At 50.9% G+C, this 23,823-nt stretch overlaps 1 protein-coding gene across 2 annotated transcripts; it reads right to left on the bottom strand.

Annotated features, from left to right (window-relative positions):
• Positions 1–1,070: 1,070 nt before the first annotated feature.
• Positions 1,071–23,823, bottom strand: WDTC1 (WD and tetratricopeptide repeats 1). 2 transcript variants are annotated; one of them, XM_052699189.1, is made up of 16 exons: positions 23,661–23,823; positions 18,837–18,984; positions 16,592–16,675; positions 15,698–15,744; positions 14,425–14,536; positions 13,862–14,049; positions 13,314–13,496; positions 12,916–13,010; positions 11,737–11,852; positions 11,244–11,319; positions 9,653–9,749; positions 8,324–8,497; positions 5,460–5,695; positions 4,963–5,131; positions 4,352–4,544; positions 1,071–4,199 (listed from the first exon to the last, which is right to left on the bottom strand). In XM_052699189.1, exons 2-16 carry the CDS (start codon positions 18,942–18,944, stop codon positions 4,002–4,004), a joined length of 2,076 nt encoding a protein of 691 aa, XP_052555149.1. In that variant the 5' UTR covers positions 18,945–18,984; positions 23,661–23,823; the 3' UTR covers positions 1,071–4,001. The 2 variants fall into 2 exon arrangements, with proteins under 2 accessions (XP_052555149.1, XP_052555150.1); XM_052699190.1 differs by lacking the exons at positions 18,837–18,984; positions 23,661–23,823 and having other exon boundaries at positions 13,862–14,062; positions 16,592–16,668.

Here is a 23,823-nt window from a genome sequence, read left to right as displayed (position 1 = left end):
CTCCCCCTCCAGCCCAATCTTCTGGCTCGAGTTACAAACGAAACCCATTTTCTAGGTCCTTCTTGCCATTTCCACCCCCAATTCAACCACACGGCTTCCCCTTCCATGCTTCCTCTTTGTCCAACCATTCAGGCCAAGAGCTGACCTAATTAGCTGATTGCCAATTCCAGCTGTGGATGCGCACTGCTTTGTTAGAGCAGAGCCAGCTTTTAAAGTCCTAATTTTTATCAGACAGGATTGGAAATGAAGAGGCCTGAAAAGGCCTTCAGCTGAAAGGTGTCTAACAGGAACGTCTGAGAGAAGAGTTCAAATGGATTCTGAAAATAGCAGACCGGCTCTCTAACTCAAGGCCCAGCACTACGCTGAGGGCAGGGAAGTATTTGGGAGGCTCTGCAGCAGGTGCTGAGTGCCAGATGCTTTGCAGCTTATTGCTGAAGTGCTCCAGAGACCAGCACTGCTGCACACAGCTGCGGGCGCCCCATCCCGAGGTGCTCAGGGCCACGGATGGGACGCAGGGCAGCCCAACCTGGTGCCTGATGCAGCAGCCAGCAGCCCTGCCTGCAGCAGGGGGTTGGAACTGGATGATCCGCGAGGTCCCTTCCCAACCCAACCATGCTGTGATTTTATTAATTTTATCCTCTATCCTGGCACGATTCTGACAAAACAACTCCATTACACCACCATTAGTCTTTCTGTGCATCACTTTTCCTTCCCCAGCACGTTCCAGGCAGCCCCTCTCACCCTCAGCCCAACATTCACAGCTTTCATTCTAAACCACACCGGGGGGAGGCTCTGCTCCCAGCACAGCGCTGGCTCTCACCCACAGTCTCAAGTCCCCACACCTGGCTGCAGAGCAGCGCTCACACAGCACCAACCCGCATTTCAGGCCCCCCGGCCCCCTCCCCAAATGAGTTTGCAGGGAGTTTTATCCTCCACCAGAACAGAACAGGATCCAGCACAACCAGGCCCCCCTCCGCCCAGCCCCGTCCACCTCCACAGAGCAGAAAGGTGGAACAAAGCCAGAACCAACCCCCCCCCCCCCCCCCAACAAAACGACACCAAGAAAGAACTAGAACAAAGAACTGTTTAATTGCTTAACCCTTTCTCTTCCAGGGACCAGAGAAACAAGTTTTCTGCTCCTAACGAGGGCAGTAAGGCTTGTGTGTTACCTCTACAACTGCAGGGGCAAAGTTTACGAGATGATCATCTTTAGTACTCGAAAAGGCTACAAATAATGGTCATTGCAACACTAAGAGAATCCTAGAGTCTCCTTACAGAGAGTCCATTGCTAGAATACAAAAATAAAGGAGGCATCCCTGTATATCCCAGGCTAGAAAGAGTTAACCAGAAAGAGCAGGAAGAAGCTTTCCCGAGGAGGGGGTCGAAGTAAACAGCAGAGGTCAATAAAGCAACATCTTCTCCCTACTTCCCCAGCATGTTTTTTCCTTCACCAATAAATACAAATTCCTCATTAACAAGCGACAAAGCAGGCGATCTGCCTGCAACAAGGGGGAAAGGGGCTCGAGGCAGAAAGATTTTTCTCTCCCCTTCTCTCCCATTATTATTTATCTTTTTAATCAAAGCAGCCATTAAGAAAAAGCAATCCACTGCAGAGGCAGGGAATCTTATAGCTCTCACACTGCAACTGGCAGGTAAAAAGAGCTGCACTGTCTCACCAAGGTAAAAACAACAAAAAATAGCTGCCACAGCAAAAGGTGAATGGGGAGGGACAGGTCTGTTCTTTTCAAAGCTCTCCTTCTCAGTCTCTGTTTACAAATCAAGTCTGCAGACACTGCCTACCGAAAGCTGAAAACAAAGTTTGATCAGGGGAGGGGGATGCATCTAACAGGAAAGCCTTAAGCAGGAAAGAAAAGGCCAGACCACATCAAAGAGACACTCAGTGAGAAGAATTTTCTGCTGCCTCTGGGTTTTGAAAAGCACTGAGTGCCAGGGCACACCTGGGCCGGGGAACCAGCACGGAGCCAAACAGGTAAAGTGAGAAACAAGTCGCATCTACTGCACTGGTACTGCATGGAAACAAGCAGATGTGCCCTCAGCAGCCAAGTGGCAGCGAGCATCTGTCCCAGGAGAGCTCTGCTTCAGCAAGAGAAGATGGAGGTGAGCCCGCCTGAACCAAGAAACAGGAATCTGCCATCCCAGCTCAGCAGAGCACGAGGGCAGCCAGTTGTTTCCTGGTGGTAAGGGGCACACTTCCACAGGACCAGGGCTTGCTAAGCTCTGCTTCAGCCACACGTGACAGAGCAGATGGACATTTCTGTCTGAGGGTAGAGATCAGATCCCAGTCAGCTTCACTGCGACTGCAAGGAAAGAGTGGGGGGGGGAGGGAAGGGGGGAGTATCTCTCTGCAGGGAACAACAAGCATCCTTTGAGAGATGCTGTCAGCTATGAGACTGTGACCTCCTTCCCTCCTGCACAAGGCTCACTCATCTCATAAAGACTGTTCTGGAAGGGAGGAAAAGCCAGTTACCTTGATCAGTCAGCAGTGTGCAGTCTCTCTCATCAACGCCTGGCAGCCAGAAGCAGCCAGAGGAGGAAAGGGAGGCCTCTCATCCTTCCACAGCAGGAACAGGAAGACCAGGGATTGCACCACATGGAAGAACAGCCCTAATGCAGCACACATACATGCTCACGTACTCTCAGACACACATCTCACCCCTGGGACCAAGGCTAGCATGTTCAGACCTTCAGCAGTAAGAGACACAAGACAGTGCAGAGCAGTTAAGATCTCCAGGGGCTCTTTGGTCTTAGTTGATAGTCCTAGAAAAAAAGCAACCTCTTCAGATTCGGTTGTAGCACGGTTGTGTAAGATCTATTTGATATTTAGTGTTTGGCAACTGCAAGAGGGGAAAACAGAGCTGCACGTTACATGAGAAGGTAAGGAATGGAAGTACAGTGCTGCATTTCTAGGTGTACTCCTGGCCTCGCAGCCAGAGCCAGTGTGTGGAGAATGGGAAGAGGAAGGAGGTTTTCCTGAGAGGACCACTAATCCATCAGCTGTCACAGCAGCGAGGCACAGCAGGCCCACCTGGGCCAAGACAGAGCAGCCAACTGCATAGAAACGCTGCTGTCTAAAAGCTCAGAGCATTGGGTGCAACATGTACGAGGTGGTAAAGTTCTCAGCTCCAACACTGGTGACAAAGAGAGCAGCAGGTGAACACAGCTACACACGCCTCAGGCAATAGAGAGCAGCCCTGCCATCGTGCTGTTACCAGCCCCTTTCCTCAGCAGCTTTAGCTGCACAAGTCCTGGGCCTCTGATCTGACCTGCTCCCATTACTGTCACCTTTCTCCACAGGTTCACAGACCACAGAAGAAAGTATCAGAGCTGGGCAAACACACCCTGCCCCGCTGATTCATCAACTAAGACGGACGCCCAGGGACAAGACAGGCAATATCCAGTCCTTAACACAACACAGCCACGTATGATGGCAACACGTAAGAGATGGAAGCCAGAGGACAGACACTAAGGGACAAAACGGGTGTCTCGTGGCCAACAACCCTAAACCAGGGGCCTCTAGACAGGCTGGTAGCATAAGAGCAGAGTCAGGCTTGCAAGACCAAGATCACTGCAGTAAATTCATTCTATAACCCCTGCTCTAGGTTTGCATTTTATTCAGGAATTTAACATCCCTTCTGCAAATGCATGAATGCAGGCAACACTGCTCTGTGTCAGGTCACACAGCAGCTCTGGAGGAAGTCACCAGCTTACACTGCTTATGGAACAACTCAAAGATCCCTGCTGGGACTAAGTTCCACTAAAGGCAAACCCCAGACTGCACTGCCATGCTGCTCAGCAGTGTGATGGGAGAAGGAGGAGGTGGTGGTAATGGTTTAAGGAGACGGCTGCTCCTGCCCCTGCCAGTTTGTCCTACTCTGTGCATAGTGCGATACAGTGCAGTCATTCATCAGAGAAAGTTCAGGACCAAGGAAACTAGGTTCCCTTTCAGCCAAACAATTAGAGGAAGGAGAGGCAGTTCTGTTTTAGCTGGGCCGGCACTGGACTTGCCCCTCTGAGCTGTCTTCATCATCTGAGCCTCCAGCCCCACCACTGGTCAGTCCTGTAATCCGGTACCCCATGTTCAGCAACATCACCTCCAGAGGGTCTGCATTCATTCGTCTCTGGTTAGCTTGGGAAGCACCTTCCATGTCTACAACCACACGGCCATTAAGGGTTTCGCTCTGCAAGACAGGAAGGGAGAGAACTCAGCAAGGCAGAGATAGGACCAAAGAGGGGCTGCTGGGGCTGCTGCAACCACCAGGAGATCCCAGCAGGAAAGATCGGGTCTGCGTTACCTCTCACATCACCTTCTGTCCCTCCCTGCAGCTCTTACCTCTGGCCGGGGATTCCACAGCCGTACCACTGGGTCAATGCCGCTGGTGGCCAGGAAGCAGTAACTGGGATGAGGCTGGAGACAATTCACAATCGACTCGTCTCCCTGCAGCACTCTGACGAGGTTGGTGGTTTCTTTCTCCCAGATGAAGAAGGAGCCGTCATCCGACCCACTGACAATGTACTGTGCATTGCTAGGGCGAAAGGAGCAGACCTGGAGATCACGGCTCAGAGCCAAAGCCAGTCCCCAGCAGACACGAGGATCCCAGCTGGCTTTTATAATCACTAGGCTGCTACCCTGGTGCCTATGGATCCAGATAAAGTTTTCTGTGTTGGTTCCCTCCTTCCCCAGGATTCGTGTTTTCAATCCTAGAACGGCTTTTCTGAAACAAAAGCCCAACTGAGTCCTCTTTGGATCTGCTCCTGTACCCATTATCCGTGCAGCCACACAAGGATGGGAGCTTGTCATCTTTCCCAACCCCGCAAACCAGGGCCAGCGCCACTTTATGAGCAGTGGCTCAGGCCTGGCACGAGGCTTTATCTGACGGACGAGAACATTCTGCTGCTGCTCCTACGCTTGTCCTGCATCCCTATAGCACTCTGCCAACGTACCTGCCAAAGAAATTGGCCTCTTTGATGTCTGTGGTAGTGTTACAGTGGCCACAGTATCGGAATTTGTAGTCGTAGCTGCGCTCCCTCAGCACCATCTCATCCTCTGAGATGGAATCCTTGCGGCCTGTGGCTCTCAGCCGAATGGGGCCACCCCCTTTCTTGTCCTCAGCTGGAAGAAGAACAGATTTCCCTCATCACAACCTGGGGAGGAACACATTCTGCACAACAGAAAGCACCCTGGGACAGCTCGACAATTTTATCAGGCAGAAGGGCTTAGAGCACAAGCTTCCTCCCATATTATCTCCCAGATACAAAAGACTGCCGCGCACCGTCCTCTCACTTAAGAGCAAACCAGGACCAGACGCAAGGAAAAAACAGTTTTTGTGCACAGTGAGCATCTCTCAAAACCTGGAGCTTTACTTCACAGGGGCAGGTGAAGAAAACCCCTTGTGAGTTCACTAGATCTCACAGTCACCTTGAAGAACAGCAGCACTCACCATTATCACTTTTGGAGAAGAGGGCTGCGTTGATGTCTCTGTCCAGTGCGTCGCAGGCGCTGCTGTGTGCTTGTTCTGGGAACTTCCCTTTAAAGTCATCCAGGCACTCCAGCGCTTCCGCCACGTACTTGAGTTCAAAGAGGCAGCGAGCAAGACGGAAATGGGCCTTCAGGTGGCACGGATTCAAGGATATGGCCTTCAGGCAGTCCCTCAAAGCGTCATAATGGTCCCCATCCCTGAAGAAAAGGGCAGGGTGGATTAGATAGCCAGGTAAAACAGCCACATCCCCCGTGCCGCTTCCCAGCGCTCGCTTCGCTCCCAAGCTTGCTGTTCCCAGCACTCTGCAAGCAGACACAGCACAAGCCCACATGTTAATGGCATTTCTGTGTCCCAGGGGCACCGTCTGACCGAGGCCGGCTTCTTGAAGGCACCTCCACGCGTACGCAGGCAGCCCTGCAATTACCACACAGGCAAGCCTGGCAAGCCTTGACCTGCCATTTTAAATCCGGCAGAGCAGAGCTCACTGCTACAGCACACTTAGGGAAGTCCTTTGAAGATGGAGGATGCTCGAGCCCTCTGGCCAAGCAGAGGCAAGGTCTCTCCTGCATGGTGAGCGGGGCTGCTCGGAGCACAGCAGCTCACGCGTGCCCCTTTGTGGACGCTCAGCGTGGCAACACGTTTATTTTGCCTGCCCACAGCCACTCACAGCCCTTGGGGAGGAACCACAGAACCACCACGTCCTGGTGGTTTGTATCTAAAGCAGCAGCCTTTTCTCCACTTTTATGGGGGAAAAAAAACCAACAAAAACCCAAAAATCTTGAAGTGTGGGAAATAAGCATGGCAGCAGATTGGTACTGGAACAAAAATTTTATGTCCCATTTGCTGTTCGTGGTGACCATGCCTATTGCCCAAAATTCCAGGGTGGCAGGAGGACCAGGCACCTCTGCTGCTGCTCTGGAAGCAGGAGAGACACGACAAGGCTCGCGTGCTGGTTCTCAATTCAGATTAATAAAGGCTGGGATATCTGGGTGGGCACTGGCCACCAACGACAGTTCACATGTACAGTGCCAAAGGTGAAGCACCTCGTCCATAAAGCCTGCAGCAGAGCAGAAAAAACTTCTTGAGGTCTGTGTCTACCTTTGCAGTACTGCGTGTGCAGCCAGGAGACCAAAGGCACAGCGTCACACTGGTTTTATTCTAATAAAGACAGAATGGAGTTTACCTGAGATGGGCATCTCGCATTCGCAGAGCTGCTGGGGCCATTCACTGCTCCACCACCCTCCAAAACCCCTCAGACTGAACGACGGCCACAGACACCCCAACAAACTGCTGAAAGCAATCTAGAGAGTGATGCAGCTGGCTCTTACAAACAAGCTTTTGAAGGACAGCCTTGGAAGTGCTGTAGAGTATGCAGAGCATCTTAAGGAAGGTGAGCAAGGAAAGGTCAGAGCTTCCTTTACTGGATCTCTCTGCTACTCAGAATGAGACAAAAGCAAGACCTGCAATGATCTGCAGGGTGGCCTGTGGCTATTCCTGCTCTGGACATGAAGAACACCCTAGAGATATGGGGTTGTCCATTCCAACTGCTTCTCTCTTCTCAGTGACATCCCAGCCTTCCTCTGCCATTTACCAGTAGCTGCTTCTAGCAGAAAAACACATCTCTGCACCTGAGAAGGTATCAGCTCAGCACTATTTGCATTCTAATCACTGCACACCACAGAAACCCTCTGTGAATACATTTTCACATCATCCTGCTACTGAAAACTGTAGCAAGCAGTAGCTGACAGAAAGGTTCAGATCTGCCAACAAACTTTGGGAAAAAAGACACCTGTAAGAAAAACATCATTCACTGAGATCAGCACCAAGCTTCTGCCTTCCATCCCTGAATTCCAACCTACTGTTGTTCTCCCTAAGAACATGGAGGTCTTTTTGAGGCATATCCCAAATCTCTGCTACTGCAAACCAGCCGGCCAGTAACCAACAGGCACAACAACTGCAGGCTGCTCTTTATCTTGGCAAGAAGATGGGAAAATTCAAACCAGGGACTTCCTCCTCACAAAGCAAACATAGACGAAGGACCCCAGTTATTTAAGCCACACTGCTCAGTCCTACTCTGCTCAAGGGGACAGACATTAAAATAACTCAGCTGTACCTTGCAGACGCAGCCCTGGCTATTGGTCAGAAAGGACACTGCCCACTGCAGAGGCTAACAGCGTGTCTGACAACAGTTAAGACAGAACCTCTCCCACACTCTGAGGCACCACCACCACCTTGCCTCGTCCCTCAGGAAGGTCTGCTTCCAGCTGAGAGGAACACGGGTCAGCGGGGGTAACGTGGGAACCACCACTGGTGCCTCCAACTCCTGGGTCAAGCAGCAACCAGAGCAACTCCAGGCAGTCCTACAACAATCTGATATCACGACATATTATAGTATAAAGTAACCATTACCTCATCTGTTGAGAGCAAGTTCCCAGACATACTCTAACACAGAACAGAGCTATCAAAAGAAACTCCAACGCCCTGGGAGACATTCACAGTGCTGCTGCTCAGAAGTGGATTTTTGGTTTCCTTTCAAACAGGAAAGGAACAGAACGTTACTCACCATACCAGGGGGCAAAATGATGAGCTGCTTCCAGGTGTGCTTACCTGCACAGCGTCTGGCCACGATTTCTCCAGCACACGCTGCTGTACAATCTCCTTGTTCTGTGCCAGAAGCAAAGCACTTCAGGCTGGCTCCAACAACCACAAGGCATAAGGAGGCCTGGTGCTTCCAGCAGACAGCATGGCATTCGTGGCACTTGGAAGTCAAACAGCAGCACTGCCTGCAACACTAAGCTCTGACATTCCACGCTCTGCTTACTCACCACTTGCGCTTCATGTAGGCAGCAGCTCTGTTTCCATACAGCATGGCATTGTTGGGGGCTTTCTGAACTGCTTTGCTGTACAGCTGGATGGCTTGAGTCCACAGCTGGCAAGCAAAGGCCTCGTTGGCTTGCTGCTTGATTCTCTCCAGGTATGGAGGCAACTCCACCTGGGGACTGAAGGGAAAGGAGGAAAGCAGTGCAGGTAAGTCTCACTTGTTAACACTCTGGCCAGGTTAAACATCTGCAGTGTTTTGTTCTAGCTCAGCAAGCATTACCTCAAACTGGAAGTTTCAGAGACCCTGCACCTGAATAACCTGAGCTCAGGAAAAAGGCTTCGTTTTGGCCACCACTTGAGAGTTTGCAGTTTTTCTTCATATACAGAAATACACCCAAAATTTAAGGGTGGGCACTTAAGTGTCTCATTCTCCAGACTCCACAGACACATCTTTGCTTTGACTGCTTTATATATACACACACATATCCCAACTTCCTTCAGCAGTGTATAACAGATTGCAAATTCAAAAGGAAACCAAGCATGCGAGTTTGCAGGGCTGCACAAGGGCCAGGCTCAGCAAAGCAGAGCGAGCATCTCTGGTGCTGTAGTGGAGGGGCCATCTAGAGGAAGCAAGCTGAAAGCACTCCAAGTGACTCCGGTGGAACCTAGACGATCCATATATGGTATCATGCGACTGTGTCTTGACTTTTAACCACATCTCATCTGCTGGAGGAAAAGCAGTCAGCAAGATGTGCTCTATGTCTGCTTCTGCTTCATCCCAAGTGCACTTTGCTCTTATGGGGCAAAAAAACCAGCAGGAACGGTGAGGAGGAGGAATGCTCCCTCTATTCTTAGCTCACTGCAAGAGTGAAAGCACCGCTGCCATTATTGCAAGGAAATGTTCAGCATCAAATGCAACAAGTTGGTGCCAAAAAATAAAAACCAGCCAAGGGAAGCAAAGCTCTTTCAGCCTGATTCCCATATATCTGACCACAGTTCCTGTCAGCCGGGAAGTAAAATTGCTCAGGACAACTAAGCACACCTTGCTTTAAGGCTCCAAAAGGCATTTTTTAGTTTTGTCTGCAGTAATTCTTCACAACAGGTGATGAATTCTAACAGACCACGCTTCTCCTAGAATGCCACCATCTGATTTGACTCCTGTTCATTGCCTGTACCCCAGGAGCAAATACAGCCCTAAGGCAGAGACCACCTGACAATCAAGTCAACACAGCCTGTGCTGCACTTCACACCTTCTTAGCAGCACCAACCCTGCAAAAAGGACGAGGATGTGACCAAAGCCTCCTGCTTTCCTTCAGGTACATCTATTGCCTCACCTCACATGTGCTCTTCCTTCTGACAGGCGGAAGCCATTGCTGTGGAGATGGATGCCATTCGACACACCATTGGTAGAGGTTTTTCCATTCTGCACTTCTAAAGGTTAGGGAAAAAAACAAAAGACACAAACGTGCTGTGCATCGATGCAGATTATACAGACTAATCCCTGAAATCCTGGGTTTTACTTTACACAGCTGAACCAATGCCACAGCATCATTCAGGGCAGAACAAAACAGACTTCCATGATTGCACACTTCCATAGTCCACCCCTGTCTTCCAGGTGCTTGGATTTGAGTTGTCTCCTTATATGTACCACAGAATCTCAACAGAAGCAGAGCAAAGAAGATGAATGGAACTACTGGGAAAGTCCAGCGAGGGAGTTCCAGACACTTCTCTCTCCTTCCTCACCCTACTGCTCAGGGAACACCCTCAAGCTGAAGCAATCCTCTGGGTGCCATCCAGATCACTTGCCACTGCGATAGCAAATACTCAAGTTTTATACACTGCAATCTGTGCTGCAGCTGGGAGTGCTCCTGCAGCCACTCCAGAGGCTGGGAAACTCAGGACAGCGTCCAACTGCTCAGCTGTAGAGCTCAGAGCTTTCAGTGTGCAGACATCATGCACATGAAGGACGGGTGCTGCCTTTCCACAGTCCTTACCTGAACTTTCTGTACCCAGAAGGGTGGAGCGTTTGCTCAAACTGTACCACTACAAACCTGTTCAAACTTCTTCCTGCCATGTAAAGCATGACCTCATTGGATACCAGAGTACAGAGCACCTGCAGGCGTTCAGGACAGAAGAACAGCAGGCAGGGCATCTCTTTGCTACCAGGATGTGAGTGCTAGATTAAGGCCCAAGGCGAGCTGAGTACACAGACTGAACTCTGAGAGCAGAGCTGGGCAGGGAACACTCCTGATAAGTCCTGTGCCCCAGGGACAGAGCAGTAGGCATTCACTGCATGGTGCCTGCAGGATCTGCCTACCAACAGGCCCTGAAAGAAACAGGGCCAGCAATAAAAAGGCTCTTGGATTTACTTATTTGTCAAGTAAATGGCTTTTTGAATCAACTAGCTTACCAGCAGGAGGGAGATTAATGCCAGGCCAGATTCTTAGACCAGGAAAGAGATTGCTCTGTCTCCTTGCTAATGGGTGCTTAAAGGGATAACGGCTGCATTCTACATTTTATATAAAATAAAATAAAAACATCGCACCACTTTTTGTTTTTAATGTCTGTCTACATAAAAAGTTTTTCCCCCTTAGTTAAAGGCAAGGCATTAGGACTTAATCACTCTACAAAGTCTGCTTTATCCCTTAGGTACAGCTTTAAGCGTTCTCTTTAGTTCACACATGCAAACAATTCTCAACAGCTCATTTCTCCCCTCAAGACACACGTTTCCACAGAATTTTGTCACCATGTGTAAGAGTTTTAGAACTCAGAGTACGAGCTGCAATGCAGAAATAGCTCAGCAACAGCTATGCTCTACTTCCTTTCCTTCCTGCCTGCCCGGATGGGGGCTGCACCCTGAAGAGAGTCGTGTAGAACATGGTTTCACTCTGCCTTCCACTTAATTGATGCCAGCATCACACTTACCCCCTGAAGTATGGCATTTCTTTGGGAGGAGGAAAGTGTATGGCCGCTGTTTGTATGTGAGATCAAACAAATAGACCTAAGAAAAGAAGAAAGAAGTTGACAACAAAAAGTCAGTGATACACAGGATACACTCAAAGGACAGAAATGAAACAAAGCTGGATGGCTGCACATTGGTGTCAGTAATATTTCCCGTTGTCTATCCTGTTTGCAGACAGGTGCACATAAAATAATGGCAGTACCAGTGTCTTGTTGCATTCCAGCACTGGATTTATAAAGGACACCTCTGAGAAACAGGAGCCTTGTCTTCCTCATAAGGTCCAAACCCATCGATTCAAAAAGTTCAAACACCAAGAAGATATTTTAACCATTTAATTAACACAGTGATCATAAATAATGGCAGGTAAGAAGCAGCCCACTAGAGCCTGGGTCAGTGGTGACCCAACAGACACAACTGTACGTGAAGCTTCCTGCCAAACTCTTGCCCACTTCTTACCTGCTCCCCTCCCATGTTGACTAAGAGCTCGGTGCCATCAGGACTGAAGGTGACATACGTAGCCACAAGAACCCTCAGCCTGTTGTTGTAGTCTGGAAGCTTCACTGGAAGGTGTCCTGCAGAGGGAAGAGGTCCACAGGATTGGAGTAACTCACAACTGTGTAACACCAGCCCCGTGCTTTTACAGGAGGTTGTTAGGAGAGCAAAAGCACAAAGCACACGCACCAAGCCATCTCCCACTTCCTGCCACTGCCTGCTGAATCCTCCCACCACTCACCCAGCCGCTCAGATGTATGGAGCTGCCTTTTCATGTGCTGCACGTGTTATTTCTGCAGGGCTATTTCCATGTGAAGGAAGACCAGATTACAGCCAGCTTGCTAACTGAAGGCCGCAGGACGCAGCACATCCTGGCTTTATGGATTCACTAAGGATTCAGCTTCTGTGATTTGTGACCAGCTGCAAACAAACACCTCCATTTCTGACTGTCTAATCAGGTTTCCTTAATAAAGCTCTCAGCACAATCAGGCCAAGGCTCCTAAATATTCAGCTCACACAAGGGTTCTTTTGCTTCAGACAGCAGATGTGTTGCATGACCAATTCAGGGGACCTAAGAAATCCTCCAGTGGGACTCATCAGAAGCGAGGCTGTCAACACTGGTCTGCTGGATGTGTTGGTCTAAGATATTAATAAAAAAACAACCACCACCTACAGACATTTTGGGAAACAATCATAAGCAACGAGCACTGGAGAAGAATGCCTTCTACACTGCCCAGACAATGCATTCCTGACTCCTCAGCTGCTGGATGAAGACAAGCCACTTCTGTGCCAGGAAGATTTTGAACAGCACCCTTGCTGGAACCGGCTCCAGAAGGATGTCTAGACTCCTCAGGTTATCCATGCCTTGACTTTGCAATAAAACTGACAAAAAGACATTGAAGACATTTATGCTAGACAAAGAGAAAGGCCAGCTCACCAACACACATTGCTGCCAAGTCAGGGAAGGCAGGCCGGTAGCACAAGCAAGAATTCACAGCACAGAAGCAAAATAAGCCACAATTCTGTAGAACATCCCTCTATTAGAGAAGCACTCTTCCAAGCAGTGGTTTCTCATGTGATGGGCAGAAGTCAGGCCTTAATCTAAAGCCCCATCAGTCTCTCCCAGCACACACATCCCAGTACCTGCCACGTAGTACTGCGCTGCGCCGTCCGGGAGGGGCTTCTGCCGGTCACAGAACGTGTGCACCCCAGCTGAAGGACACTGCTTCATGCTTTTTCTGGCCAGAAAGAAGACCATTCTTACCATCACAGCACTCAAGCTGGAAGCCTGAGCTCTGCTGACGCTGCCTGTTCATACATAAGCAGAAGCCCTCACACCTGTGCAATCCCAGACCTGCCTCACACCACCCCATGAACTCACTTGGATGAAGAAGACTCCGGGTGACTTTTCTGAGTAGAACAGCACAGTGAGACCAGCCAGTGGCAGAACACTGCTCCTCCTCCTCCCCACCAAAGCCTTGCACAGATTTCTGTACCGCTCAAGTCTGCCAAGAAGGACCGCAAAGGCCAGCTGCTGTTACCTGTGGTTGTGGATCATCCGTATGTCATAGAGCCGCACAAAGGGGCCGCTTGCCCCTACTGCTAAGTAGTTGTTATCCTGGGGGTTGACCGTGAGGCATTTGGCTTCCACCAGCTGCCCACAGTACTCTGTCAGGTCGATCAGGACTTCTGAACGCTTGCTGTTCTCTCGCAGATCATACTGCCTGCAAAGGGAGGAGAGGGTCAGGCCACTCATGTCACCAGAGAACGGCAACAGCAGGAAGAGGAGTGTAGCTTTCCACCAAGCTGAAGGCCACTCAAATCACCACAGTGGTGTTGTTATCTGCCTTCCTCCCTTCCATTTGATACAGCCATTCCTTCCTTGGGCTCACTTCCAGAGGAGGAAAACAGATCAGCTGGGTAGCATCTTTATCAAAGGCACCTACATTTCAAGACGATTCCTTTCAGTTGCAGGGAAGAGATGAGCTGGAGCTCACAGTATTGAGACTGCCTGTCTTTCAATTCATGCCTAGTACATACTGCAATGGATGGCTATCCGTTTCATTTCAGGGCAGAATGACTTCAGTACCTGATTAGCCCATCTTCTGCTGCGCTCCAGAAGGTGTTGGGCCACATGGGAGCCGTGGCAATCCGCTTAACTCTGTTGGTGTGATCTCCAAACATGTGGATGGTCTCCTTGACAGTCAGGTCATGGACGTGCACCTTGGAATCTGCAGCTCCCGTGATGAGGATCCGATCCCCCGAATGCGGCAAGAACTGGGGAAGACAGCTGTGACATTCACACCACATTCACACACGCTGCTACGCACTTTCAAGAGCCCCCACTGACAGCAGCACGCAAAAAGGTTTCTTCATCACATATCTTTAGTTCCTGATTAGCTACAACCATTCCCTCTGACTGTACAGAGAGGAGCCAAGTTCAGGAGCTGCACGAACTGAGAGCATAAACTGAGCAGCACAGGTAACAGATGTGATGCCATTTTCCTCATGTTAGAATTATTAAATGACTGGGGACAGGGGAATGGATTGCTTGCATTAAAGTGCTTCCAGCAGCTTCTAAGGCGCTACTCTCTTGCTCCCCTGGTTGCCCATTCTCTTACCAACCCAGTCCTCCTTATCACAATGACACACCTTGACAGAAAAGATGTTTGCAGTATGTCCTGTGTGCATAGAAAGTAGTTTCTTGTGGTGCAGAGGATCCCATACAATGGTATGCTGGTCATCTGAGCCAGAGGCCAACAAGCTAAAAGAAAGAGAAAAGAAGTGTGCATCTCAGATTCTCCTGTCCTGAGCTGTGATCAATTCCTAAGACTGGTTCAAGCACAGGCAGTCATTAAGCTAATTCAGGTCAGAGAAACCCCTTTTCCTCTCTCTTTTCACAGCTATGTTTTCTTTATGCTTCCCACATACCAGCCAGCTCAGGAAACTAAACCAGCCAAATAGCAATTCCACTGAAAATAAAGCAAGGCTGGTTTTGATCTTCATTTAGCATCCAGACCCAGCTCACCACAGGTTCAGATGTCACAGCAGAAACAGCAGGAGCATTTGGTCAGCAACAAAACACAGGACCTCCGTGTCCATTATCAGCCTGGCTGCATTAAGTGCTCCTGCATGCAGCACGCCCAAACTGCAGGCAAGCTATTCGTGCAGGACTTTGGATGTGCCCAAGCAGTCCCAAGGCAGGGCTCACTCAGTGACTCACAGACTGCTTTTTCAGCACAGGGTGTGGCAGCAGTATTACAAAGCACCTCTATCCTTGCCTTATACATCTACCTCTGGTGAAGCAAAAGAATCTGACATCTGCACCCTCAGCTGTTTTATACGTATTTCCTTGGAGCCAGAGCTCTCACAAGTACATGAAATTGCCACTGGTAAGTAATTTTGAAGGCTATCACACAGCAGGCTTGGGTTTTATAAGAGGCACGTCAGGAAATATAGGCTCTTCCTTCCATCCAGTCCTTTCTCATGCAGATTTGACTCAGTTGACTGAAATGCTTGGTGTTCTCTACAAGTGCAGAGAGGGGCAAATGCTCGGCCTCCTCTCCTGGTGTATCTGCTCCCAGCAGCAGCCTTTAACAGCATGGGGAAGGGAAATGTCACTTCTCACCAGCTGGGCAAATCCTAAAGATCCATTCCAATCCATAAAACCACTGAAGAGAAGCAGCCTCCAATCTCCCCCTTGTAGTCCAACCACCTCCCTGACTCACTGGACTCTTCCAATAACATACAGTGACCAAATTCAGCTTCTTTGATGTGAGAGCTCTACTACACAGCAAAACGTGGAGTCTGAGCCTTCACCCCCTTTACCAGCAATGGGAAGCAGATGCTTATGATTACATGACCTACATCCAACTCTTGGGAGAACCCGGGCTGTCAGATCCCCCACAACAAGCTGCATACTTACTCTCCTTTTTCGTTCCATTCTAAACAGTTGACACATCCAGAGTGACCCTGAGCAAGAAAAGGGAAGACGGAATTAAACTTCAGAGCTGCTCTAAGACAACACACAACTTCTTCCAATACACCCAGCTTTCTATTCCAGCCCTGCTAAAGGACACCCACATGGCAGATCAGCACCTCTGGAAAAGACAGACTTGCTACAAGCAGCTGGAGCAGAAAAGGCAAAATGAAACAAAAGACACAAGAACCTAGCATTGGATACAATGGCAGATCAGCTTCAGAGGCCACTGATGATATCCTGCTGTATGCACAGAAAGGTGACTTGGCTTCCACAGCCCTTGGCTAGGCTGACAAATTACATGTACAGGTTCTCTGGGATTGCAAGGAAAATGCATTTCTGATAACTCTCTTAGAAGCACCTTGCTGCTGGGTGACTGCATCATACATCTTCAGCCAAATTAGCTCACAACTGCAACAGGAAAAACTCAGAGAGCACTGAGCAGCATTTGAGATCAAAGCTGTGGTTGAAAAGGGAGATTGAGGAATTCTTTCCTCCCCCAAATCAAGACAACCCTAAAATTTGTGTCAGGTTGCAAACCTATTCTTAAGACAACACTATGCTTCAGCATTACAGCTGAGTATCTCCAGCAGCTGACAGTTGCCCACTCCACACCACCGCTGGGGTTCTGCTGATGCACACCAGCTAAAGGCTCTTGCAGATGCGTTAGGTAATGCAGAAAGCTCACACAGGATCTCACAGAGCTATTCCTGGTTTTAACACAGTTTAGGGCACTAAGCAGTCAGCATCCCTCTCTCATACAAGACAGAATTCCAGCTGTGCTTTCTCTAGTAAATTGAACAAGCAGCTCTGTTTGCTCCCTGAATGCTGCTCACTTACCTGCAGTTCTGCTTCCAGGCCCAGGCGCCGGATGAACGGGTCGGTGACGTGGTAGTGCCTCTCAAAGCCCAGTGCACCCCGCTCCTGCACGGAGCACAGAAGGGTTACGTTGATTACAGCAAGCAAAACATGCATCTTTATTATTATTATTATTGTTATTATTTAATTTATGAGAAAAGATTCAAGAACAGCACAAATCAATTTGGGACCCTGCCAGGTGTTGGGGTGCTGTAGCACTGGGGCACGTCCTGTGGTAGGAAGACATCACTCACATCAGCAGGCAGGTCGTTTGTGATCCTTGCACCTGGAGTGGTTTGAAATGATGGCTACTTAATTACCGGGCAGCCAAGATGAGGACTGAAGGTGCCCACACCAGGACAAAGCTGAACACTTTCTGCCAGAAATGGAAGATAAAGAGGCTGCCCATCTCAAACGCTTGGCAACTATTCCACAGCCAATGGACTCCTGAGTCCACAGCACTGGATTATTGCTGCTGAGAAGTCTGGCAGCACACAGGATCTGTCCTGAAGCACAAAACATCGCTTTGCAACCTGAGTCAAGGCCTCGTGACCTCAGCAATTCCACGTCATCCTCACAAGTCTCCCACCACCAATGGGAAATGCACTGGGCAATGTCACAGGACAGCACTGAGGCGGTGATTTCATCAGAAATGGGGCAGGAGCTCAGGCTGCAGCACCACAGCACGGCCTGCTCTACCGGGAAGAGAACAGCTGCCACAGAACTGCGTCAGTGCAAATGAAGGTGAAGAAAAGCAGGACAGTTGTTTCCCCTGCGATCTCCCAGAGTTCACAGACGCGTTAGCAGATGGCTTCAGTGAAAGAAGGCTGACTGCAGAGAAAAGGGAAGGCAAGTCATATTTCGGATGGAACACCTGCCACGTGAGGAGAGCCTCTCTGCCAGCACCCAACTCAGCCCCAGTCCCCCCAGTGACACCCTGCAGTCAGTGAAGACGACCTGAACCTTTGTCATCTCCATCTACAGGTGACAACACTGACATCAGTTTGTACTCATGGTGCTGGGAACATGTCAGCAGTTGCAGAGTGGACATGAAGAACGAGTGTGATACGTGGCAGCTCTGAGATCACTGTTCATCATGAACTCCATCACTGCCCCAACATGGAGACAGGCACAAGGATACTGGAAACAAACTCACACGGGCTTTTGTAGTAATTTCCATGACAAACTTCAAACCCTGAGACGTATTTTTAAGGGTAGCATTCCCCAAACACTCCCAGGTCCAGAGCGAGGTGCTGCAGTTATAATTGCCTTGCTGCTGCAACCTCAGGAGCTTTGTGAGCTCTGTGCAGTCGGATATTGCTTCTTCTACAAGGAACTGTCAGACTTAGCAACCTTCCCAAGGTCACACATCAAAGTCCTTCAGAGCCATCGGTGTGAAGAAGTCCCAGGCTAACACAGAACCATCCCCTCCTCGTTAGGCAGCACAATATATCTTTGCACGTGGATTAAATTACAGACTTGTCGTGCAAAGTTTGGGACCAAACTGCACAGTGAAGGATGCAAGCTCCCGGTGCCTCGTTCCAGTCACCAGCAGTCCATTTTCATGAATGCTGATTACCAGAAAAGCTGCAAACGCTTTAAGGCCTCCCAGTCTAAGCAATAATTGCCTATTGTGTCTGCTGTAGCTGGTCCTTTCACGTTAGGACATATTTCACTAATGCAGCCATCAGATGACTGATCTGACCACAGCTGAAGTTTTTTCCTACACAGAGGAAGCAAAAACACCACTTCTTTAAAGGAAAAGAAAGGCAGCAAGCAAAGGAGACAGAGATGGAGAGATCATTAGCCTCACTACAGTCAGAAAATACCTTTGATGGCAAGATCACACAAAAAGAACACAAAGAAGCAGGCAAAAAACCCATGAGGGAAGCTAGCTAAGGGTCCTTTGTGTTGCCCAAACACAAGTAGCCAGGTCTCTGTCTTCAGTGCTGCTCTAAAGGAACTGATCTGCTGATGTTGAGCCAGCTCGGTGTGTTCCTTCTAGGGAGGAAAACCGTATCCCTGTGATGCCATTCTGTGCCCCAGCGCCTCATTAAGCAGGAGGACAGGCCCTGTACGTTTGTTCTGTGTGCTAAGCTCCTTATGCAGCTTAGCAATATGCAAGTAGCAGAGATCCCTTCAGAGGTGAAGGCAACACGGGCGCCTCACAGCCCAGCAGCCGTGCTGAGCGCTCTGCACCCAGCGCGAGGAGGGCAGCTCAACACACCTTGATCTGCCTGTGGATGATGTCTCGAGTTATGTTTGCTTTCGCCATCCTCTTGCAGTGGGGTGGATGAGGAGAAGCTACTGGAAGAGCCGCTGTGCAGCCGAGCATGCCAACAGAGCAGAGATCCACACCACGGGCATCTAATTACCTGCAGGACAAAAGAGGGAGGGAATAAAGACAGGCAGACAAACGTAGCAGGTCGCTCGTATACAACAACAGACAGCATCAGGCGCTTCCTTGCCCTCCCTCAAGCCAGCAATGGCCAAGAACTGAACGCAGGCTGTAGGAGAAACTCAAGGATGGGGAGGAGCAACACAGGGCTGAGGAACAGCCAATTCAGGAGCCCCCTCTCTGGACTGCAAGCACAACTCCAGCCTAGAAAAGCCACCCTGCGTGTCCACACCAGTGCTGCTCCACAGCCTCTCCCGCTTCTGTCCGATTTCACTCCTCTCATTACACCACAGACACACAAAGCACTGACATTTCTGGCAACCTCCCCTCTCTCATTTGCCCTATTCCATCACAGTAACTATTCTGTTAAAATAATCAAACACAAGCGCTCCTCAGAAGCCCTAACAGCTCATCATCAGGTGACACAACCACCAGAACACCCCATCACACCAGCAACAGAAAAAGGGGGATCTTTTTAAATGGTGTTGCTGGGAGAAATTCAAGGCTCCCACCCCGTTTTGCCCTACATAAGCCAAGGGTTCCGAACCCCCTTTCAGCGAGCACTGGCAAGCAGAACAAGCCAAAAATGCTCTTGAACAAGGAAATGCTGATTCACTGAAATGAGACCATTTCATGGTGACAAACAGCCCTGTGACCCTGCAGGAGCATCACTGAACCCACAGACAGCAGAGGAATGGCACAGGAGCACAGCATGGGCCAGATCTTCTCACTGGCAGCTCTCAAACACGACGTTGGAAGAAGCAGAGCTGTTTGCAGGCTGGTGAGCAGCTCTCGTGGCTGCATGAAGCCCCATTGCATACTGCTGCAACGAGCTGAGCTTCTGCTGAATGCCAGCACCTGCTGAGTGAGGGGCATTGAACCAGGGCTCCCAGGAACCCAGCACACAGCCTGGAACTGCCCCCGACCACCAGCAGCCACGTGTCTGTCCAACCTGCCATCACACGTGTGTTTAATCCACGCTTCTCATACTCCAGAAGCAGCAGCAGCAAGGCTGGCACACACACACAGGAAGAGGCCTCACGTTCTGAGCATCCTCAGCATCATTCACTCCTGTGTTAAGTAATGGTTGCTCCACTCACGGGCTTAATAGCAAGAGGCACCACTGTGAGTGCATTTCCTCATCAATATTTCACACCGATCCTTGTAGTGGGATGACTGAGCTGTCAGATTTTGATACCTGCTCTCAAGCTTGCCATGCAGGCTTAGAATTGGTTTTGTTCTGCCTGTTCGTGGAGATCAAGTCTACAAGGGGACAAAAGCAGCAGCAAACAAGCAGGGCTCCCTCTCTCATGCAGCCCAAGCCAAGGCAGAACCAGGAGCACGGTCTGCAGGGCAGCACAGAGGTTAAATGGGAAACCAGGACAGCCCAGCAGATTCTCATGGCCAGCTTGCCACAACCATCCCAGCCATGCTGAACAAGCCGTGCTGCTGGGCACTGCCAGCAGAACGTAACCTGGTTTCCAGAGCCTCTCCTGCTAAGTTCTGCAAGCAGAAGAGGACCGCCAACACAAAAAGCAGCTCCGCACCCAGGCAGGCTGCAGGGATGAGCGCTACCTGCAACCCCCCACCCCTGTTCCCCCCAGCCATCTCCCCAGCAGGCCTCCGCCCGCCCTCCTCCCAGCCTGGATCCCCACCAACCAGCCTCACACCAACCCTGTGCAGGGCTTCCTCTGCATACACACAACAGGGCACGACCTGCCGCCCCTCTGCAGCGCAGGGCAGGGCTACCTGCCACGCAATGCCCCATGTCTCACACCTCAGCTCCCCTCCTCCTCCTCACACAGCAATCACACGCTGCGCTTCCACAGCGCTCTCCTGCAGGAATCTGTGAGCAGGGCCTGATGACAGCGAGAGAATTCTTTCCAGACAGGGGAACGATCCATCAGCAGCACGAAGCGCAGCATAAAGAGATGGGAGGGACAATATTCCAGTAGATCCCAGTGTCCCAACCTCGCTGGAAGCTTTCCACCCATCTCAGAGCTACGAAATCAGAGCAGGCAGTCTGGGCAGCCCCTCCTCTTAAAGCACAGCTCAGTTTTCTACGGATCTTCGGACACCCAGCAGACCAAGGAGCAAAGCAGGCAGTCACCTCCCCAGTGACAAACACTTTCCACAGCCCTGGGAGCCCTTTTAGCAGATCTCTTAGCTCTAGTCATGCCAGCTTCTAAGCACCTCCTTTCTATTCAACATATCCTCCATGAAAGCTCAGCAGGTGACCCGAAGGATGCACGCAGCAAAGCAAGACACACACAGAGCCCACACCAAGGAGCCCATTTGCTGCTGAAGAGGCTACAGCAAAACCATCAGCACAGTGCCTGTCTATTCTTTGTACGAGCAGAGGAAGCATCAGCACACCCCCAAACCCTCTGCCCCTTGAGACAGATTCCCTTCTCTCCAGCAGCTCCAACACTGCGCCCGCTCCACAATCCTGAAGCACAGCTCCTCTGTCAGAGCACAGCAGCGCTCTGCAGTTTGACCTCTCTCCCAGCCAGGATTACAGCTGTGCTCTGGAGCATCCCAGCAGCGCTCAGCGGGTCGCTACATGAGATCAACACATCTCAACTTTAGTTCTTCAAAGGTAAAGGTCAACAGAGTCAGGGATGAAATCAGCCCTCTGGTTGACAAAGTGGAATAAGACAGAGTTTTAAGTAACATAACCAACGCAAAACTGACTTTAAACATGCTCTTACCAAAGCCAGGCACTGGCCAAGTGCATCTAACACAGTGGGATGCCCCAACATGAGCTTTCTAGCATTTGATCATTAAAAACAACCATCACGACTCATGAACAGAAGGGATCAAGGTCCAACGACAAGGAACAACTGAGGATAAACCTGTGCTGTCGCTATCAGTGATGATCACACAAGCAGCTTCACCTTCCTGCGCCTCACAGATCACCACAACCTTTACTGCTCCTGCATCACACGACTGCTGCAGCACGTTTCACCACCACCTTTCAAGGGCGCCTCTGTGTCTCTCTTCTGGTCCTCCAGTCCCAAACCAGAGGCAGCCTTCCCTCACCCTCACTGTGCCAAACTCGACTGGGACACCCCACGTACAGCTGCCACCTCGTCCACCCAACAGCCTTTTCCCAAACATAAGGAGGTTCGTCCCACCTGTGTTGAGCTGCAGTCCACTCGTCTGCCTCTCCTGCTCCGGCCACGCAAAGTTCCAGGGGACAAAAAGAAAAACAAAACAAAAAACCCACCCCAAAACTTTCGCAACACTTGGCCTTTAAAATCTGCAGTCAAAAATTAACAAGCCCCAGATTTCTGCAGGCTGTGGTCCCGAGATCTGCTGGGCTGTATTTACACTGACAGCAACTTCAGAGCCCTTTAAGCTCCTGGAAAAGTGCTCTTCCAAAGAGGTGCTGGGAGGGGAGGGTTACCAGATTTTACCAGATTCTCTCACTTTCCCCAGCTCTTCTCATCTTCCTGAGACACTTGCTCAGAGTCTAGGAACGAAGTGCCAGCATTCACAATGCAAACAATTCAGCTCTTCTACTACTGAACGGTCCCAATGCAGCCAGAATTTGGGGGTCTGTTCTTTTGCTTGAATGCATTTTCGTTTCACAGCGCCCCCCACACAGCCCTACCTCGCTCACACCTGCAGCAACGCAGCGACACAGACAACTTACGCTTCCAAATCCAAACCACACGACCCGCTGCCCTTCCGAAATCAGCAGCGACACAGCATCTCCACCAAGCTTAAGGAGCAATCTGCTTCCTGACTGTTTGGATGAGCCCAAGTTTTTCAGTCTTCACGCTCAAGGTCATCAAAAAAAGCAGCACTTTGTGCACGACGAGGCTTTGCGGATCCGTGATTCATCCCAAAGGAAGATCCCTATGACCCTCCCCTTTAGCATCTCTAAATTACTTCACTCATCCAAACACCACTTGGAGCCCAATCCCACGACCCAGAGGGCTTCTTTAGACTCACAACTTACTTCCTTTATACCTTGACCTCCCGAGAGGCCATGGGTCAAATCAGAACATACGCATACAGATTTATTAACAAACCTAGGGGAAGGAGAGGAGGCGGCAGCAGACAACGAGTAAAAGGAAGGTTTTGCTCCAGCTGAAGGTGCTGCCGGGAGCAGCGGTCGCTCCCCAGGCACTGCACACAGAGCCAACAGGAGACGGGCAGCTTGCAGAGCAGCGCAGGTAAGAGATGAGACCCGACGGACCAGGAGCGGAGAGCGGCATCAGGCAAACTTTGAGCTGCACCGCAGGGTGGGCAGATCGACGGCAGCCCTGCGCCCTCCCTCCTGCCGGCGCTACAGAGATGGGGCAGGGCAGCAGGAAGGGCAGGGCAGCCCTTCGGGGAGCAGAGCAGCGGGCGAGCAGAAACTTTCCGCCTCGGGGAGGGAGAGGTGAAGGCAGAAGCGGAGGGGCAACGCCGTAATGCTCCTAGGAGGGAGGGGGGGGAGCACAGGGCTGTGGGTCAGAGGGGGGCGGGTGGGGGACGGGTGCAGGCCAGGAACCGGGGGCTGAGGGCAGGAGCGGGGCCTGGCGGGGGAGGGGCTGCTGACAGCACAGAGCGATACGGGGGGGCCGTGACAGGAGGGGAGCGGGGGGGGGGGAGGGGGGGCGGATAAAGGCGGGGGGGGGGGGGGCGGGGCCGGGCCGTTACCTGTCAGGCCTCCCGGCCGCGGGCCTAGCGGGCGCTGCAAGTTGTGGTGAGGCTCCATCCCCCGCTGAGCGGGGCCGAACGCTAAGGGGCGGCCCGACGGGCCCCGCAGGTTCCGAGCGCTGCGCTCCGGGCTCGGGGAGGGCCCTGAAGGACAGCCCCGGCC

The sequence above is a fragment of the Tympanuchus pallidicinctus genome, unplaced genomic scaffold, assembly GCF_026119805.1.
Source record: "Tympanuchus pallidicinctus isolate F22 unplaced genomic scaffold, pur_lepc_1.0 scaffold35, whole genome shotgun sequence".
Taxonomy (NCBI): Eukaryota; Metazoa; Chordata; class Aves; order Galliformes; family Phasianidae; genus Tympanuchus; species Tympanuchus pallidicinctus.
The sequence above is the reverse complement of the archived record's forward strand: the minus strand, read 5'-3'. Positions and strand labels throughout refer to the sequence as shown.

What these genes read in the sequence shown, in the direction of transcription:
- WDTC1 (XM_052699189.1), bottom strand. Translation starts at nt 18,944, where the DNA reads ATGCTCGGCTGCACAGCGGCTCTTCCAGTAGCTTCTCCTCATCCACCC. An exon ending in AGCGCAGTACTACGTGGCAG is followed by an intron (nt 11,853 to 12,915) that starts GTACTGGGATGT and finishes TTCCCTCTGCAG; the next exon opens with GACACCTTCCAGTGAAGCTT. An exon ending in GAAGGAAGAGCACATGTGAG is followed by an intron (nt 8,498 to 9,652) that starts GTGAGGCAATAG and finishes CTTTCCCTTCAG; the next exon opens with TCCCCAGGTGGAGTTGCCTC.